Genomic DNA, 12,211 nt, shown 5'->3' with positions numbered 1-12,211 from the left:
GGCTAATACAACTATTAGATCTAGCCTAGGCGACTTCGACATGCACTAGTCCACAAGCTACTACAACTAGAATTGGGATAATTGCGATAAATCTTTTGACCTAAGACCTATAACAAAAACAGTAGCTAAATGTTCTGATTAAAATTGTTGTGGGAAGTTAGTTATATCAAGAGGCATTCAGCCAAATGGCATTGTAAACATTATTTTGGTTAGCTAGTGAGCTAACGTTATTATAATTAGCTAGCTATTCTGTACAAATGATCTTGTTGCTGTTATCTAAAGAAATGCCTGGGAATGTGTTTGATTGAACTTTCTGTAAGTCAAACCTGTGAGCATAGTGGATTTTTCAGACAGACAGCGCTACATAACAGCAGCTGCCACCGAGTGCAGTGTCTGTGAGGAATAGGGTCCGTGCGGAAACACGTACGCTTAAAAAGGGTCTGTGCGGTGAAAAATGGAGATTCAATTAATGACATCAATAATATAATTAACGGCAATAACTTTGTGTGTATGTTGAGGTTATTATAGTCAACGAAAACTGAAACTAAAATAAAAACAACAATTGGAAAATCTATTTAGTAAACTGAAATTAAACTAAAACTACTAAAACTATCTTTCACTGCAAAACTATGTAAAAATAAAAATTTAAAATAATTTTAAATTGTAGTTTTTTTCTTCTAATCTTTGGGTAAAAATCAAATGGTTTTCAAGGTTTTTTTCCAAACTTTTCCCAACTTGCTGACCAGTGACTAGGCCAAGCTAGAGCAGCTTGTGCAGTTCCTGGATCCGTTCGCAATTCACACCGACCCACTTCAAACTGATAGACAGTTGCTGTCTGATCTGGTGCCGTGCATCCTCAACCTTGAGGCACAGTTGCAGTCAACTACTGTGGTAAAACAGTTGGCACAGGTACTCCTGAAGTCACTGTGTCAGAACTGGTATTTCCGCAGCTCAGACGCGACACTTAATGCTCTGCCATGTTGACCCTCCAGCTGGACAGTGACCTCAAACACAATCTTCGATAAGAGGAAGCTATATTTCTGAAGCACTGTGGTCGAGATGATTCATCGTGTTGGCATCTTATTTGGGTCCTGCTGCTCCATGGCTGTACTCTCTAATTTGCTGAAGTACAAAAGGCTCTGCTTCCCTCATCAGTGGCTCCATCTCCATTGAGCGAAGTTGTATGGAGTCCTCTAGTGGCCAAAAGCCTGTGTTAGCATGGGCAACGCCATTCAGGGCTTTCGCCGTTTAGATTTAGTCAACTGGGCGGGACTTCCAACTTCATTGGCTGATCCCTCCTGATGACCCGGTTGGCATGACCCGATGACCCAGTTGGAGTTGTACTATTTTAAGATGGAGATGGCCTCAATGCACATACTCTCACAGACGCCGTCATGACACCGATACAGAGACCACAGTCTATCCAAGTCTATGGTCCTCGCCCATCGCCTTATGTATTACTCCCCCCCCCCCAGTGTCAAGAAGTGACATCACAAAAAATCTGACTATAGGCCTACAACACATAAATGGCTCCTAGCCTCCCACACATAGGCTACTTTCTGTCGCGAACACTAAAACTCAAACTAAATCATATAAATTAAGTCTAAAAACGAACTGAAACTAAGCTGAATGTCATATAAAATTACTGAACTATATTAACTGTGTGTGTGGATGTGTTTTAACTCTACCAGAAGTCCCCACAAGAATAGTAAACGAACAAAAATTTGACCAACTGGGGACATTTTGTTGGCCTCCACAAGATCAAATGCTATTTCTAGGGGGTTTAAGTGTTAGGATTAGGGTTAGGGTTAAGGGTTTAGGGTTAGGGTTAAATTAAATAAATAAATAGGAGCTAGGGTTAGTTTTAAGGTTAGGAGCTACGGTTAGGTTTAGGGTTAAGGTTAGGTTTTTTGGTTAGGGTAAGGATTAAGGATTATGGGTTAGGGAAAGTAGGATTTTGAATGGGACTGAATTGTGTGTCCCCACAAGGTTAGATGAACAAGACTGTGTGTGTGTGTGTGTGTGTGTGTGTGTGTGTGTGTGTGTGTGTGTGTGTGTGTGTGTGTGTGTGTGTGTGTGTGTGTGTGTGTGTGTGTGTGTGTGTGTGTGTGTGTGTGTGTGTGTGTGTGTGTTGTGTGTGCCAGCAGCAGGGATGTTTTGGGTGAGGTGTATATTAATCAGGGAGCCTCATCAAGTTGCTGTCCGGGGTAGCCAACCGATTCCCCCTCCACAACGTGACAGGCTTTAGCATCGACTCCAGCAGCTCAGCACAGGGCTGCTGACAGGAGAGAGGCACCAACACATTTCCACTCTATACTGCATGAATGTAGAAGCACCAACCCATTCACACTCTAAACTGTGTATGAATAGGACACCTAACCATTAGCATCGATTAGCTTTTAAAGAAACAGACTGGGTGGGCTCCCCCTGTGTTCCTGGGTTACAAGGATCCCTAGCAGGTGTGAGCTAATGCTGTAAATATGAAGGGGTGTCACAACACCTGTCCCCCCAGCATATCCTGTGTTCCCCATATTATAATTGTATTTATTGAATGTTTGTTTCTATATAATCCAGGTACCAGCTGAGTTATTCCAGTTACAAATTTTTTAATTATTATATTGTGTAGTTCTTTCATGTGTGTTTGGATGGGCTAGGCTAATGGTGTTAATTGAAAGCCTTCCCACCAAGTTAGCCTGCTTATTAGATACAGGTGCATAAAGGTTTGGTAGTATCACAGATTATCCATTATATTGACCACATACTCTATGAAAATAAATCTCTTAATTAACAAATGTCAGGCAGTTTGGAGGAGGCACGATCTGGTGGGACCATTCTAGCCAATGAGAGGGCAGATACCCATGTGAACAACCGGCACAACGGTTTCCACTAGTTACCACAGCCGCAGAAATTGGCTCTATCGTAAATAATCATGAAAACTAAAATGTGCTTTTTGGTTATAATTTAAGGTTAGGGTTACGGTTAGCAGTGTGGTAAATCACATTTTAGTTATTGAAATTGTAGAAATAGGCGGAGCTTATGACTGTGGCAACTAGTGATGACCAGGCACAACTCCGATATTAAGTGTTTTTTCTCAAAGTTGCCAGGATATCACATGTCCTACTTATATCAGTACACTCGTAAAAAACGAATCATTACGAAACGTATATTCGATCAAATAAGCCACACATAGCAACGTAAGCCATTACAATTTTTGTTAACCAAATTCGACACACTCTTCTTTTTTTTCAGCAGCAAACAACCCTGCATCCCACTGCTGGCTTGCCTCTGAAGCTAAGTAGGGTTGGTCCTGCTCGGTCCCTGGATGGGAAACCAGATGCTGCTGGAAGTGGTGTTGGATGCCCTCTTTCCTCTGGTCAAAAAAAATATCCCAATGCCCCAGGGCAGTGATTGGGGACATTGCCCTGTCTAAGGTGCCGTCTTTCGGATGGGATGTTAAACGGGTGTCCTTACTGTCTGTAGTCACTAAAGATCACATGGCACTTATCGTAAGAGTACGGTTTTAACCCCGGTGTCCTGGCTAAATTCCTATCATGGCCACCGTATCATCTCCCTTCTCTCCCCTTTAACTATCTCTCAGGTCGTTGTTGTAAATGAGAATGTGTTCTGTCAATTTATCTAGTAAAATAAGGTTAAAAAAATGTAATCCTGGCTTGGTGAGTGAAAATAAACGAAAAACCGCCACCTGCTGGAGAAGACAGATTTGGGGCTTAGTTATCCCTATCGCGTCGCTTTTTCCTCTCTGAGAGAATGTAAGGATGAGTAAGGAGTATTTGCACATTTTTAGACCTAATAATAAAACTCAAGATTTTGAGGAAATCTGTTCCAGTCATATTTAAAAATATATATATATATGTGACATGCAACAGCCAGATTCGTCACAGTGTGTGTTTGTGTGTCATCTACCAGTCTAACAGGGTTTTCAACTCCTTTCCTGTAGGAGGCAACAGTGTTAGAAGTGGTGTCCTGCAGTCAGGAGAAGGAGACTCTGCCCCCGGAGAAGAGTCCCTCCAATCCTGTTCACTCTGAGAGAGAAGCCTTGCTAGTTGGTATGTTCACCTAACAACATTACTATAATGTTATATTAACCTAGTTTTGGAGCAGATTCCCCCAATTCCTGTCCACTCAGAGAAGCCCTGCTACTTGACACATTCACCAAACATTATTGTAACCGTAGTCCGGTAAACTCTGAGGGAGAAGCCCTGCTTGTTGGTATGTTCAGACAGCATTACTACAACCTTCTAACAACATTTGTACGTACAGAGGAGAACATTCCCCTAGCGCCATCCATTCTAGGAAAAAGACCCTGCTTGTTCATACACTTTTTGTTCATTTAACTGGTTATTTTTAGAGAAACTATCCACAATCATCAAACACAGTTTTTTTTGTGGAAAGCCTGGTTTTCCTCCCCTGGTTATTCCCAGTTCTCTGGGCTGGTTCACATGTTTTCATTGGCTGGTTTACTGAGGCCTTTAGCACCTGTACTTTCCAATCAGCATAGTTTTATGGCACATTCTCCATTTCTTTCCACAGGGAACGGTTGGTCCTGGATCAAATTGGTTTCTACGAAAGTAAGGTCTTGCTGAGATACAAGGGAAAGTAATTGTGGCGTTACGATTAGGCCTATGCCAGATGGCAGGATGCTCACTATTGTGTGGTAGTGGGAGTTACCTGTCCTGTCCCACAGTGGTGTTATTCTAGAATGATCATATATTTGGCATAGTTGGTTAGGTAGTCAATGAGACCCTCCCTCCATGCCGGCCCACTTTGGCTGCTCAGTGATGTAGATGGCTGTTGAGGATCCTGGGTGTTCTCTCTGTCAGAATCGCTCTAAATTACATCTTGTTTGAAGATGAAGTGAGCACCGCAGAGAAAAAAGGACATTGGCTCAAAAGTGAACTCATCTTTAACTGTTTTGTCTGTCCTTCTAGATGGCAAAATTAATACCAATGAGATGAACACTTAAAGGAATGTTATATATCGTATATGTGCATCTCTGGGCAATGTTATATCGATTTCCGGGGTCATTTCGTATTTTTATGTGTATCTGACCTATTCAGCGTTCAAGCAGGCAGAAAAACAGCCGGAATGACGCATTTTGTGTGCATAACATTGTCTTTAAAAAGGAGAGAAAACGGATGACTAAACTCTGATCAAAACAAAGACATAGGGAAGGAAAGAACAGATGCTAGGCCTTTTTCAAGACTTGAAGTTTTATATTAACAAAGCACTTTGTATTGAACTTCCATGTTTCTCGAGGAGTGGCTGAATATCTAGGCTCGGCTATAATTACACATTCAGTTAGAAAATGAAACTGTAGACTTCACCAACTACAAAGTTAGCATTGTCAATTATCATCAATATGAACTTTAGATAACTAGGCTTTGGAACAGAGCAGCTATTGCTTTATCCACAAGTCCCTTTACAACTAAACATAAAGTTCTGATTCATTTGCTATAAATGATTTGGACATTTGGAGGCTTTTGGACCCATTCAAAGTATATAGACTGATTTTAAGTTATGCTTTTCTGTATATCATTGGTCCAAGCCCAGCCATTAAAACACACTTCTGATCAAAGAGTTGTTCTCCTCCAGTGTCTCACCCGGTGTCTTTCTGAGCTGGCTCCTCAGTGGGCTCATGTTATTACACGGGGGTTTTGGACTATCAGTAGTGCGTCGTCATATCAATTAGCTGATAGCAGATGTTATTGTTGGGATGAGCGAAACCCCTTTGTGCGTGTGAGTGCGTGCGGGCGTGACGCCCCATGCTGCTCTGAACAGAGAAGCTTTCATGTAGAGAGCAGCATCAAAGTCTTCATTAAACACTTCTCTTAATCTGGACGGTTAAAACACAAGTCTTCCACAGGGCTGGGAGTGTTTTGGGGAAGACAGACACACGTGACGAATGCAGATACATTTTCACTTCGGTCAGACAAGATGAGTTAAGTAGAGTGGTCTCTTGAGTGTGGTGTTCTAGCTGACTTTCACGTTGGACAGATCGGTGAATGAATCAACACTCAAACGTAATGTTGTTAGTTAGCTATAGATTAGCTATACGTTAATGGTCTACAGTTTGATACTTTGGATGGCATGTTCTCATTGGCTTTCATGTTGGACAAATGGGTTAATGAACACTCAGACTGGATGGAATTATACCATAGTATAACTTGAGTGTTTGAGTTATAGTTCTAAAGTAATAGCCTACACTACTGTATGATAAGATGGGTGAATCAACCGTTATATATCATGGTTATAGAGTTATAGGTATAGAGTAATGCTAATGCCAGTTTGATTGACACTGTATTTGAGGTATCTCTTTCTCCTTCCTCAGGGATCATCTCTACATTCCTCCATGTCCATCCGTTTGGAGCCAGCATCGAGTACATCTGCTCCTATCTACAGCGGCTGAACACCAAGGTACTGCTGGCACACGCTGACACTGACACACACACACACACACGGACACTAACCAGGTTTCCATCCAACCATTTCATGTGGATGCATTTCCTGACACATGAAAAAAGTCTGAGCTGCAACAAGGAAATGCCGGTACAATTGTATAAATGTCAACAGACAATGTGTTAGTTCGACGTGGTGGGATCTTTTTGTGTTGGTAAAATCTATTATGCGAGAAATGGCAGTGGAAGCGCCTTTCTGCGCAAATATTGGAGTGATGCGATGATATGTTGTGTGGTCCTCCCACTATGACTCGGGAAAGCATGCAGTTTATTAGGCTACAGATGAAATAAGTTATGATGAACTTTAAAGGGTGGTGAATGTGCAAGGGTGTATCGAGGGTCTTATTCTGGTGACATGATGATCGATGCATGGCTGCCGTTTGACAAATACAAATGATCTTATAGATAATAATCTTATCGTGTAGGTAGCATACCCGCTCTGCGAGCTGTTGGCTAGAGCACACACGTGCCAAGACTAGAGTGGGCACATTTGCTATATTACATAACAGTTTTTGTGACAAAACCATGAGTAGAGCTGAAAATGCAATGGAGTGTTTTTTATTCAGTACATGGGAATTTAACCACACAAGTTGTCTTTATGTGCACTACGTCATCAATCACAGCCTTTTATACGCAAAAAGTCTGTTTGATGCAAACACATCTCTGGTGGGAAATCGCAAGAAAAATTATGCAGATTTTTGAACATTCGCAGGAAAATCTAGCTACTGACACACACACAGCCTGTCATGATGAGCAGCAGGAGCCATCCTGGCGCACTATTCCAGCACACAAACACACGCACACGCACACATACACACACACACAGCCATCCTGGCACAACACACACACACAGAGCACAAACTTGGAATTAACACCCCTACTGGGCTGTCATACGGTATTGTCCTGATGTATTCCAGGGCCACACGGTGCAGTAGGAGCACCCTGGTGCAGTCAGCCTCCCCCAAATGAAATGTGAATCATCCCCTTGTGACAGCAGAGCCCCGTCGTACAGCAAGAGTTTCCTCATACGGCCAGATCCTTCTCCTCAAATGTGATCCCCCTGGTGCAGAAAGGCCCCTCTCATGATGCTGATCCCCAGGTTAGCGTTGGGGTTGAAGCACAGGCAAGTCCCACTGCCTCCAATCTCTGTAGCTACCATAGACGTGAATATAGGATATCTCCTTGTATCTCCAGTGTTCTTGAGGGAGTGTCTGAGTGTAATTTCCCTGGACACTGAGACCTGTTAGATCTGGATCATTCCTGTCTCTCCCTGACAGAGCTGAGCTGTTTCATTTATTCTGACGCTTCGCTTAAACACCCATCTCCACATGTCGGGCTCCTCAGGGGCCTTCCTTGGTTCTCACCTCTGCTCTCGTCTGCCAGAGAGATTATTTTCCTTCTTCTCAACCACATACACTGAGTGTTCAAAACATTCCATGACATAGACTGACCGGGTGAAATGTTTAGATCCGTTATTGATGTCACTTGTTAAATCCACTTCAATCAATGTAGACGAAGGGGAGGAGACCGGTTAAACAAGGATTTTTAATCCTTGAGATTGTGTATGTATGCCATTGGATTGTGTATGTATGCCATTCAGAAAGTGAATGGGCAAGACAAAATATTTAAGTGCCTTTGAACGGGGTATGGTAGTAGGTGCCAGGAGCACCGGTTTGAGTGTGTCAAGAACTGGAACGTGTAACGGCTTTCTTCCTGGGCTGAAGGAGAGGACCAACATGCAGCGCGGTTAGTGTTTAACATGTTTAATAGACGGTAAACTGTGAACACTTAACAACAATACAAAAACAACAAACGTGAAAGCCGAGACAGTCCTATCTGGTGCAGAACACAAACACAGAGACAGGAAACAATCACCCACAAAATCCCAACACCAAACAAGCCTCCTATATATGATTCTCAATCAGGGACAACGATTACCAGCTGCCTCTGATTGAGAACCATATTAGGCTGGACACAGAAACAGACAAACTAGACACACAACATAGAATTCCCACCCAGCTCACGTCCTGACCAACACGAAACAAGCAAAACACATAATAACTCTGGTCAGGACGTTACAGAACGCTACTGGGTTTTTCACGCCTAGCAATTTCCTGTGTGTATTCAGAATGGTCCACCACCCAAAGGACATCCAGACAACTTGACACAATTGTGGAAAGCATTGGAGTCAACATGAGCCAACATCCCTATTGAACCTTCGACACCTTGTAGAGTCCATGCCCCAACGAATTTGGGTTGTTCTGAGGTCAAAAGGGGTTGTTACTCAATATTAGGAAGGTGTTCCTAATATTTCGTACACTCAGTGTATAAATAACATCTCTTTTCGCTCTATCGTGGCTGACCCAAACCTCTATCCGATAACATGGCTGGTGGAAACCCAGAGGGGCATAGTAGCCATGCCTTGCCTAAACCAGGCTGGACAAAAGCATGTTTTGTACACTGTGTATATGACCACTACACTCACTGCCATCGCCGCAAGGAGGCCTTCAGATATAATATATGGCCACTCTCACTCTACCTCCATGAGGAGGCTGTCAGATAAAGGACTATGGGACCACCAGCCCACCTCCACCCTGAGGCCTTTAGACATGACTACTCTTACTGCTACCTCCATGAGGAGGCCCTTGTGAATATATTGTATGACCACTCCCCCCGCCAACTCATTAAAACCTCTGCGCCTTCACCGCACTGACTCATTCCTTCTCTCTCCCTTTGGCTTTTCCACTCTGTCTGAGGATGTTTTTTGTTCCCACGCTACCTCTCTGTAACACCACACAACAAGCCCACAGGGCTTTGTCAACAGTACTGGCTGGATTCACCACAAACAACATGACTCTCTACTTATCTACTGTGTTCATGATGCACTGCTACATTGTTAATGGTGATACACACATATCTACACTAGTGCTTAATGCATACTGACAGGTTTACCCATCTGGTTCTTACAAATTTGTTTTTTCTCTGCATAGAATTATACAGTGCTTCCTGCTGTCGTTGTTTTGTGTAATCTCACCTTTTTAAAGTGATGCTATATGCCAATGTGGTGCTATTGCATATGTAGGTGTGGGTTTGTGATGTGTGTGTGTGTGTGTCTGTGTGTGTGTGTGTGTGTGTGTGTGTGTGTGTGTGTGTGTGTGTGTGGGGGGGGGGGGGGGGGGGTGTCAAATCTGTGTGTTAAGTTTGAATTGTGTTTGTGTGTGTGGGAGTGTATTTATCAAATCTGTGTATTAACATTGAGTGTGTCTGTGTGTGTTTCAGATAAATACAGGGGAGGTGGATGCTCTACTGGGTCGGCTGCCCTGTACCTTCAGACAGGAGTCGACGGGGGTAGGCGCCAGCCTGGAGAAACGCTGGAAGTTCTGTGGCTTCGAGGGCATCATGATCACATAGAGCATTACGGGGACACGGAGGAGGACATCACAGGGACACAGAAGAAACAGCATTGAGCTCAGGCTGAATTATTAGGACACTGTATTATGGAGACCGGTACTGGTCCCTGAGATGTTGCTCACCGGTCCCTGCGATGGTTAACTGGCCTTGGTTTAGTCCGTTCTTAAGAGCTAGTTATAAGGTTAACAGTTTGCTGGTCCCAGGCACAAATAAGGTTGAGAAACACTGGCATAGAGCTTTGGCTGTATTATTAGGACACAGAAGTAAAAACATAGAGCTCAGGCTGCAGAGCAGGCTGTGACACTGAGGAAACAGCCTCTCTGTATGGGTGACAGAGAGGGTGACTCATCTCCAGGGTGATGGAGATCTCTATAACACCACCAAAGCCACGATGCTCTTCTCTGTGCCCAAAGGAGTAACAGTCCGAAGGTGCCAGGGCATTGGCTGTTTGTCCTTCACATGGGCGGACCAGACCATTCCCAGAGCCTCTAATTGGTTAACTCTGCTGTCACTCAGCTACCCAATGAGGTTATCAGGGTCTGCCGAACATTTTCCACCTCCCACCCCTCTGGCCTCTCTCACTCTCTCTTTTTTTTGTTCCTTGTTTTTATAATTCTATGAATAAAAATCGATATATTTCTTAATTTTCGGTAAAGGCTGTTAACAGTTGCATAGGTTGATTTGTTTTACTACTCTGTAAATGCGTGGATGATATTTTTAAATAACAAATAAAAGCAATCTGAAGAATTGAGAATAGAGTTGTATTGAATAGAGTTCTTCTCACTGGCGCTTAGGCTATATACCGGTAAGCTGCTTGTATATGCAATGTGTGTAGATGTGGTATGTAGCAGGAGTGTGAGTAAACTGCTAATCATAGTCCCCAGCCACATGAGGAACCTTCAGCCTGCCAGCCTCCGGACATGAAGTCTCAGAGGTACACACTCTCTCTCTCTCGCTCACTCTCTCCTTTTCTCACATACATACACACACACTTTCTCTATCACGCGCACACACACACAGAGCAAAACGCAACTGCTACACTCCATTATGCCTGTGGCCAGCCATAACTGGAGAGATGCCTGAGACCGTAAGTGACTTGAGGCAACCAGCATCACAAAAGATGTTCTTCCCTCTTAGCTCTGCCCAAGGCCAAGGCAAAGCATCATCACACTTACAGAGATACACACACTTGGGATCATCCTAATGAAGTATACAGACTTAATGAAGGCTATATCACAACCAGCCGTGATTGGGAGTGCCATAGGGCAGCGCATAATTGGCCCAGCGTCAGCGTCGTCCGGGTTTGGCCCGGTGTAGGCCGTCATTGTAAATAAGAATATGTTCTTAGCTGGCTTGCCTAGTTAAATACAGGTTAAATAAAAGTTTTTTTTTTTTTACTAACTATCTAATTATAGAGGCAGATGTGTGTGTGTGTCTGCATGTGTGAGAATATGTGCTTGTCTGGGTGAGCATGCATACGTGTGTGTGTCTATAGAAGCAAGTTTTATAACAAAATAGAGGTTGCCCCTCCAGGTTGAATCCTGGCAGCCAGTACCGGTAGTTCCTCCCAAAAGCCAGCTAGAGCGTTCCAAATGCAATTTGTCTGCACGCTCTCTTCCCCTGTTTCGCTTGGGGAAACCAAATGTTTATTACACATGATTTGCACTCATCAGCCTTCGCCTTCTCCTAAGGCCTTGTGTATAAAACATATAAAACACACCATCCATCCTACCTGAATTAATAATAGGTATTGAGTTGGTTTTCCCCCTGCAAGACTCCATTCTATACATAGTAATTTGTTTTGGCATTTATTATTAACATGGGTCCAAAAGGGAAGAGCGCAGTGGATATGGCAGAACCATAGAGCGGAGTGGAGATGTGTGTACTGTATTATATATGTATATATATAGTATTATTCTAATCCCTAGGTATACAGTGGGGAGAACAAGTATTTGATACACTGACGATTTTGCAGGTTTTTCTACTTACAAAGCATGTAGAGGTCTGTAATTTTTATCATAGGTACACTTCAACTGTGAGAGAAGGAATCTAAAACAAAAATCCAGAAAATCACATTGTATGATTTTTAAGTAATTAATTGGCATTTTATTGCATGACATAAGTATTTGATACATCAGAAAAGCAGAACTTAATATTTGGTACAGAAACCTTAGTTTGCAATTACAGAGATCATACGTTTCCTGTAGTTCTTGACCAGGTTTGCACACACTGCAGCAAGGATTTTGGCCCACTCCTCCATACAGACCTTCTCCAGATCCTTCAGGTTTCGGGGCTGTCGCTGGGCAATACGGACTTTCGGCTCC

At 43.1% G+C, this 12,211-nt stretch overlaps 1 protein-coding gene across 4 annotated transcripts in view; it reads left to right on the top strand.

The window, feature by feature from the left end:
- Window positions 1-10,643, top strand: part of LOC139581091 (ecto-NOX disulfide-thiol exchanger 2-like) — a 253,420-nt gene extending 242,777 nt beyond the window's left edge. The window contains exons 14-16 of one of the 4 annotated variants that reach the window (XM_071410477.1): window positions 3,959-4,067; window positions 6,350-6,435; window positions 9,756-10,643. In XM_071410477.1, coding sequence (XP_071266578.1) covers window positions 3,959-4,067; window positions 6,350-6,435; window positions 9,756-9,887 — 327 coding nt within the window. In that variant the 3' untranslated portion in view covers window positions 9,888-10,643. Of the gene's footprint in view, window positions 1-3,249; window positions 3,432-3,958; window positions 4,068-6,349; window positions 6,436-7,473; window positions 8,968-9,755 lie in introns of those variants that run through there. The other 3 variants (XM_071410476.1, XM_071410479.1, XM_071410478.1) reach the window with 3 other exon arrangements.
- The last annotated feature ends 1,568 nt before the right edge of the window (window positions 10,644-12,211 follow it).

The sequence above is a fragment of the Salvelinus alpinus genome, chromosome 7 (assembly GCF_045679555.1).
Source record: "Salvelinus alpinus chromosome 7, SLU_Salpinus.1, whole genome shotgun sequence".
Classification (NCBI taxonomy): domain Eukaryota; kingdom Metazoa; phylum Chordata; class Actinopteri; order Salmoniformes; family Salmonidae; genus Salvelinus; species Salvelinus alpinus.
Note: the sequence above shows the minus strand (reverse complement) of the source record. Positions and strands in the feature narration are given on the sequence as shown.